Consider the following 8,072-nt stretch of genomic DNA (forward strand, 5'->3'; position numbering starts at 1 on the left):
GCACGCTGCCGCTCGTGCTCAGAGCACTGCGCCTGCAGCTCTCCTGACTGAGGTGCGATCGATAAACTGACATCCTGCCCCACACCCAGCTCCCCAACCGCCCCAGCCGTGCTCTCCTCCTTCCCCTCTCCCGGACAAGCTGCCTCCTGGAACGGACGGAAAGAGACCAAGTGACAAAATCCTCTCCTCAAATCCGAGGCAGCAGAAGGGAGCTGCTAACCTGGCATTTACTAATCTTTGTCCCATCTGTTAAGAAACAGAAGGGTGCAAGCATCCCCCACCCCCCTGCCTTCCCCAGACCTACAGAGGCAGCAACTTCACAGGACAGTTTGCTTAGGCACCAGTCCAGACACCTTTGAAGCTGTGTTACAAAGAACAAGCCTCCCTCAAGCTTCCCTCAATGCAATCATTACCGTTATCTCTCCCCCCGAGCTGCCTTTTTTTTTTGCAGTTACGAGTTATGTGTTCCACCCATCGATCCCTGTGTAAGACACTGTTTTAAGTCCTCTTGCCTTTTGACTGTGCTAAGCCGTTTAAGAGATGACAGCAGCTTCTATCAGTGTGAAGCTGATGTGATTCTTTTCAGATAAAGCACTTTTTTTCCACTTCCCCCCCTCCCTTCCCTTCTTTCAAGTAAGAAACATACACACAAAAAGAGACACCGAATCTTTCAAAGAAAAAAAAACCCTTTTGAACTTCCCTCAGGAATTCTTTAAAGGGATAACCTTGCAGTGTAAACACTGAGGGTAATGTGCATCCATTCCGGACTGGAAGAGAAGAATTGCTACAAATATGTTGAGCATTAAAAAAAACCCAACAAACCCCACATCAGAGAGGAAACCACTTGACGCTTTCACTTGCGAAGCCTTGCTGGCATCCTAAACACAGAAACTCATTAAAGATGGCATGAAATAATCCTGTGCAACAAAGAGCTTCGGAGAGGGATGATTCAGAGACATGTGGAGAGATAGTTACTGAATGTTCAGGTATTTCAAGAGAAATTGTAGTCTTGTGACACTGTGCTGAGGCAGGGGAATATTTGATTATTTTATCTGTACAGTTTTACACTTTGAAGTACAAGCTTGACCTAAACGGAGCTTGGTATTTCATGCTGGTGTTCTTCTGCACCTAACCCCAAACAGAACCACAAGCTCTCCTACAAACCCCTACTTCAAGCAGGACCTCTGCTGAAACAAAGTGGTACCAAACCCTATATAATTGCCAATAATCTTCATTTACACCCTGCATCCTTCTGGTTTTGGAGAGCAAATTGAATGATAGAAAATGATGCTTTAAGAAGCCAGGAGGGCAGATAGAAGTACTAAACATTTCCTGACTGAAATCCTTCACCAAACCAAACAGCTTCAGAGACAACACAGTGATCCCTGGACTTCTCAGTCATGCCATATTCCTACTTGCTGCCATAGCCTGTTCTTTCCACCTGCTGCCTCAGCTATGCCAAGCTGTGGTGGCCAAGTAGGTGCGCTTTGGCTCTGCTACACTAGACCTGACTGGGGGCTTGCAGCTCTAACACAAACAGAGAAGACAAAGAATTTCCAGCTTCTAAGACAGCCCCTCAGGTTAGAAGAGCAAGTTTTCCCTGCAAGTGCTTTGGAAGCAGAAGAGTGTCATCTTAGGAACCTTACAAGTGAGAGTTTCAGCCTATGATTGGTCCTAGGTTTTAGACCACCTTCCAGAAAATCCAAACAGGGCTGTTCATTTCCGTGATGTTTCTGTTTTTAAGAAGAAAAACCCCAAGGTTTCTCAACCTTACTCCAGCTGGGAATCTGTCAGGATTTTCCATATAATTGGCAAGAATTTTCCTCATGTTGAGAGTGGTATGAACCTTGTCTGCTAACCAAAAATGATAAAAAGAAGCCAGGATCAGTGTTAAGTTCGAGTCACTGCTGTAATGCTGCCCAATGGACTTATGTGCAACACACACTGGCCACAGTGTCCTGCTCCCCCCCTTCACCCAGCTGTGACATCTCCTCAAAGCAACACACCATTAACCAAAAATTAATGAGACACATGGCCATCTCTTTTCCCCTCCGGTTTCATGTATTTCCCCATGTCATCTCTTTAGACATTGGTGACATCCCTGTAGCCTGGCAAAGGCTGTCTGGCATTATAAAAGACCTTTGATTTCCACATCACTGCTACTTCTCAGCAAAGGGAACAGAGCCAAATGCAAAGCCTCAGGTGACGGGGGTTAACGAGGGCCTTGCCAACTCCACACAAAGCAGTTTTAAAAATTAGAAAGCATCTACCAAACGTTATGCTATGCTTCAGGGCTGTAAATTAAGAATTCTGTCTGGCAAGAGCCAACACTGGCAGAGAAAGAAGAAAGATAGTCACCTTAAGGTTACCTGAGAGTGCACATAGCAGTCCTGAGTGATGGAGACGCATGAATGCCAGCAGTCAGAGACCAACAGGAGAGCCACAAAAGAGAGCATGAAAAAGTGTAACTTAATTAAAAATAAATGCAAGCAGCCAGCTGTGAGAGATCACTCCAGCTTTGCTTTGGCTTTTCAAATTTTACAACAACTTCTTGCACAGAGTACGTAGGTACCCTGTACATTATGTCTGATTATCCCAAAATACTAGGTAGAAAGTTGGTAGGAAAGAATTCCACTGTTCAGGGAAGAGGACACTTCTTTAGAGAAGCATGGCAGCTGTTGAATCCAGCTGCCAGCAGAGGTGTGCTCCAGAGGAGGAAGGCCAGGTGCTAGAGACCTGCCAGCTGCTCAGGTATCAGGAGTCTCTTCCTCAGCAGTGGTTCTGTCACAAAATGCTGCACAGGGAGGATGTTTCTCACTAGAAATACTACAGGGACATTCCTGTGCTTGTGAGCTGATCTACAGACACCTTTCATCCAGCACCACAAAGAGGAGTCTAACCCAAAAGCCTTGTCAGCAGAGTGATGATGGAGGGTTTTAGAACTGCATGTAGTTGTATTCTGCTTTTCTCCTGGACTTCCCATCTTTTCCTGGATCTGTCCATGTAATTCTTTAAAGTGTCACAAATGTGCCAAAAAGGAAAGAAGAGACAGACCCCATAATTCCTGACAGAAGCAAGGCCATCTCTAAATATGAACGAATGGCCCAAGTATCTGTTCATGTGTGTGCAGCCATCTCGCAGAGGTTACAACACTGACTGATGCTAGAACCTGTCTAACTTCTGGTGGAGGAAAGCAGGTGATCTACATAATAACAACTAACACATCCAGAATTCCTTAAAATACTGAAGAAAATGCAACACAGAGCAAGTACTTTATATTTACCCAGCCTAACCACATAAATTACACGCATTTTGTCCACCTGAAGCCTCATTTGAAAAAAGGTCTCCATATAACCAAGGCAATGTGGAAGGTTCAGATCACACTTCAGTGAGTTAACTCAAAAACAACTGGGAACATTAACCAGGTGAAGACAGCACCATGTCCACACCAAAGGAAGTAGAAGATCATGCTCTCCTCAAATACAGGTGTTTGGTGGGGGTGAAGGAAGAAACTACTCATGCACAAAAAGGGAAGAAATGAATTGAATAGCTTTTTCTAATCAGGACTAGTAGTGACAACAACAGAGGCACACAGACATCCCATGCTTCCCTGCTATAGATTGTAGCGTCTATACTATATAAACATAGTCTAAGATCCTGCATGGTCTCATCAGGCCTCTACCGGGAATCATGCAGACAGAACTCTCCATACAGTCACAAAAAAAGTTAGGCTACTGACACAGGATTCAACAGCGTGAGCTTCACTGGGTATCCTTTAAAGCCCAAAGAAGCTGCTCCTTCAACTCTGTGCTCCTGATCATCTGCTCTGCTATAACACAACTACAATTTAATTTCAGAGGAAGGCAAGAGCAGACCAGGAGTGCCTGGTTTTAGCTGAGCATACGGCTGGCTTTTAAGTCCAACTCCCTTATGCAGTAGCCTTTCCCCTCGAGATATTTTAAATTAAAATCCAAGCTGATACAGGAAGAGATCACATCCCATCCTCCTTATTGAACGAAGGGAGCCAGCATTCCTCCTCTCATTAAGCATGCGCTACGTGGATTGCTTGCGAGACTCTTGTGAGTGCCTGAGGTTCATGCCAACGAACAGTTTAGTAAATCCTCCTCTTTGAGGCCAAAGGGCTGAATGTAAGAAAGGGGCCAGGTTTCTAGCTAAAATTACTTTCACCAATAAAGCTCACGAGAGGTCAAATTTTGCCATAACTCACTCTCTCCTTGGTAACTGATTTCCCCGTCACTGGGGAAGGAGCAAAAGAAGGAGGAAAAATAAAATGTGTTTGTCTGAGAGCCCTAAGGGCTTGCAGTGCTGGAGGTGCAGAGCAGGTTCCTGGATTCTCATTTATCAACCTTAAAAGGGATGGAGTGATAAATGCACAACTGGCCCTTTAATATTTTATGCAGGTGCTAAAGCAACTTAGCTGTCACCTCCAATACATCACCAGAGGCTGATACACCAGCTTTCGTCACTCCAGGCTGGGAATTTTTACAGTTTCATTTCTATTTCCCTCTTTTCGCATATTTCCATGTATTTCTTACTATGTGTGAGATATAAAATGCTCTTTTCCCAAAATGATCTACCCATTCCCTCTTTAGCCACATTTCTTGAGAAATAACCCCATGCTTTGTTCCAAGATTGGCACAAATTTTGACTCTCATCATTCAAGAGGGACAAAAAACTGAAATCACTTCACATTCTGGCAAAAGCTGATGGTTCTGCCTTTTGTGGAAGGGAAATCCCCATGTCCCTCCCTTTAAAGATAGGTAATGATCAACTTCCACAGCAGAATGATTTACAAGTGCCCCCAAAACACCGGCGCACCTCGAAATCCTCCCTCCAGGAGAGTAGTAGCCCGTATCCTCTTCTGGCCGCACCACTCGTACTCTTCAAAGCGGTTGCCGTTCTCATTCTCGATGTCCACAGAGTCATCCTCAGTCATGCATGAACCTTCTCTCTGCAGGGGGTAAAGCGGGGCAGAGTGTTGAGATGCATGAAACAGCTCTTTGGGGTTCATAACTCATGGTGGGATGGGGAAGAAAAGCTGGACTGCTCCCAGGACAGCTAAGTATAGAGCGTACAGCAGCCTCTATTCCCACCCCTGCTCCTTCTGATCGAAACTAGAAGTAAATAGGTACTGAAAAAACTTGACAGACAGCCTAAGATCAGAACAAGTTGCAAGTTCCATAATTTTTACTCATGGAAATTTAAGGTCTGGTCCCTACAACAATGCTGGTGTTCGTTTCAACATGCATTCCCCTGCCTTGCATGCAAAATTCCTCTATCACAGAGGAACCTGATACCACAGATTCCTTTGACCCCTAGCAGAAGTGCTCTCCAGTAACCTATTTTTGGGGCATACTGATCAAAATACACCTCTCTTTATATTATGCACCTCTTGAGGCAACAAGTCCTCTACTGAAGGTTTTTCCTGAGAAACATGAACAAAAAGCTCTATGACACAACTCTCTCCCTCCCCCAGGGCTTGTTTCTCCTTCCTTGCTGTCTTTGGGATGAACAGCAAGAGAACGGTTCTGCTTATACACCTCTCTTATATTATGCACCTCTTGAGGCAACAAGTCCTCTACTGAAGGTTTTTCCTGAGAAACATGAACAAAAAAGCTCTATGACACAACTCTCTCCCTCCCCCAGGGCTTGTTTCTCCTTCCTTGCTGTCTTTGGGATGAACAGCAAGAGAACGGTTCTGCTTAAATGCACTTCCTGGAGTAAGGTGGTCATGCAACCTTTACAAATCTCAATCTGCTACAAAAGAACCAACCAAACAATAATTCTAATGTTGTGAAAGGCACAAATCAGAAAGAACTGTTCTTCCTGTGCTGTATATGATGCTTGAAGTCCTACAAAAGGTTCACAAACTTCAATAGCTCCACCCTTAAAAATCTACAAATTAGACTTCAGTAATAGCAGAAGGGTGCATGAAGTAAAAAGTTACTAATGCAACAGAACAGAAAAATCCAGAAGAATCCATCTTCCCAGACAAAGAATTGACTACAGATCTTAGGGAGACAGTTAGCATTGCCTGCAAGCTCAGCAATGTTAGTTTTTGCCCCACATTAGGTCAACTGCAGACAAAGCTGGGAGTAGGGAGAAGGGAATGGCAGCTGGTGATCCTGCTGCGCCTCTACCTTTGCAAGGCATTGTTCCACATGCCTACTCATCTCCTCCTCGGATCCTGACAGAGGTCGGCTGCAGAGGGGACATACCTGCCCTTCGTCTTGCTTCCTCCGTTTCATTTTTCCAATCCGAGCTGCATGGAGAAATCAGGGAAAGAAAACAAACAAAAAAGGAAGACATGTCAAGTTTGTGATACAGACTTTATTTGCTCAGCTCCAAATAATAAACCCTTGGCAGAAATGGTAAGCTTTCACACCAGAAAATCCCATTGCAACTTCCTATTCTGACCTCTATAAACAGTACAGAGACTGTTACTTGGCACTTTTCAGAGGAAATTTGTAACCTGTAGCTGAGCACTCCGATTCCACAGAGGCAGCTACTCACAATTTAACAACTAGGAGGGGGAATATCTGCTGCACATCCCATGGTAAGTTATTAAAACAGTTAAAATCTTTCCCTTGGAAATCTGAAATTGTTTTCAAAGTTGAGTGATAAAGCCACTGAACCCTGTTTTGGATTTTGTCTTCTAAGTCTGAGGCCGTTCCATAAACACGTCTATTCCCTCTACAAGAACTTGCTTAGAGTGTAGAAGAATGATGTAGCACCTGATAGCCTTGGACAAGGTATTTAACAAACACTTCTAGGACCACAGAGCCTCCTGTACACCCTGAAAAATTTCTTCCCAGAACACCACAAACAAGTCAGAGCACCATCTTGCTAGCAGGTAATATTTATGGAAAGGAAACAGGACCCATTCTAGATAGCTTCTGGCTCTCTATTGTTTTTATTTCATGAAAACTAGGGGCTACATTGCCTTCCTGAGAGCATGCTCCGGGAAACAAACATGTTAGGAATCACAATGATTAGAAAAAGCAGCCAAGGTAGCCTGTTGCTTAATCCAATAGCTGGTTAATTTGAGCCATCGTTTAATGTGATCAAAACATCTGGAACCAAATAATTTGCATTAAAAAGAACTTCTGTCTTTTATTATGATGGCTTTAGGCAGGTATTACTGAATAACTCAATCACTGGCTGCAGGAAAGTCACTGTTTAATTAATAAGGAAGGTCAAAATTCTGAATGAGAGACAACAAAAAGCCCAAGGAAAGCCCATGTGATAATGTGAGATGACACCACCAAAAAGCTGTGTTAGCCAGAAATCGTTACTGACATTGTGAGCACTGCAGCATGCTCTGAAAGCCTTCATGCCTGAACACTGTGGGATCAACAGCTCCCTGCAGCCAACGAGTCAGAGAAAGCTGCTGGAACGCCAGGACGAGAAGGACCAGTGCACAGGAAAAGTTTCTGTCAATTGTTTTCTAAAGAGCATCTGTTTAGAGCACACACATCAAGAGAATTACAAAGTTTCAGATGAACACATCAACACAGACTGAAAGGCCCCCTTCAAGACTTTCTTGCTGGCTTCCCTGGACTCAGGACTCTCTGGGTTAAGATATATTTCCCCACAATCTGGAACTAGGAGTATTTATCATCCCCTATGCTCTCTCATGCTCCAGCACTAAGAAAGGTTCAAATTATTCCCTGGGCATTGTTTTTCCTCATTGAAATACGTAAGTGCAAAAACTTCCTGAAAAATAAATCTCCATTCCTCAGATCCTGGAAAGGATTCTGTAAATGTGACATTCCTAAAATAAGAGAAAGCAACTAGAAACCAAAACAAGAATGTTTTTGATATCTGGCACTTTGAACAACAGAGACTCTCAAGTTAACACACACAACTTTCACAGTTTGTCTAAGTTTTATTTACTGAAGCTCCACAACCCTCTCTTACGCAGAGTTAGTCCACGCTCTTTCTGGCTTGTACTTCAGTGTGCAAGAGATTTCTGAAGTTCTGGTTTAGTGCATGCCTCTATCCTTCAGCATGGCTCTTTCATGTAAGTTTAAGATGCTCTTTCCTTGCCT

The 8,072-nt window shown here is 43.8% G+C and overlaps 1 protein-coding gene across 1 annotated transcript in view; it reads right to left on the reverse strand.

The window, feature by feature from the left end:
- The window catches only part of RNF220 (ring finger protein 220), a 222,351-nt gene that overhangs the window by 43,055 nt on the left and 171,224 nt on the right, over positions 1 to 8,072 (reverse strand). The window contains exons 9-10 of the mRNA XM_017743556.1: positions 6,162 to 6,283; positions 4,840 to 4,972 (exon numbers count right to left, since the gene is read on the reverse strand). Coding sequence (XP_017599045.1) covers positions 4,840 to 4,972; positions 6,162 to 6,283 — 255 coding nt within the window. The remainder of the gene's footprint in view (positions 1 to 4,839; positions 4,973 to 6,161; positions 6,284 to 8,072) is intronic.

This window comes from Corvus brachyrhynchos, unplaced genomic scaffold, assembly GCF_000691975.1.
Source record: "Corvus brachyrhynchos isolate BGI_N302 unplaced genomic scaffold, ASM69197v1 scaffold48, whole genome shotgun sequence".
Taxonomy (NCBI): Eukaryota; Metazoa; Chordata; class Aves; order Passeriformes; family Corvidae; genus Corvus; species Corvus brachyrhynchos.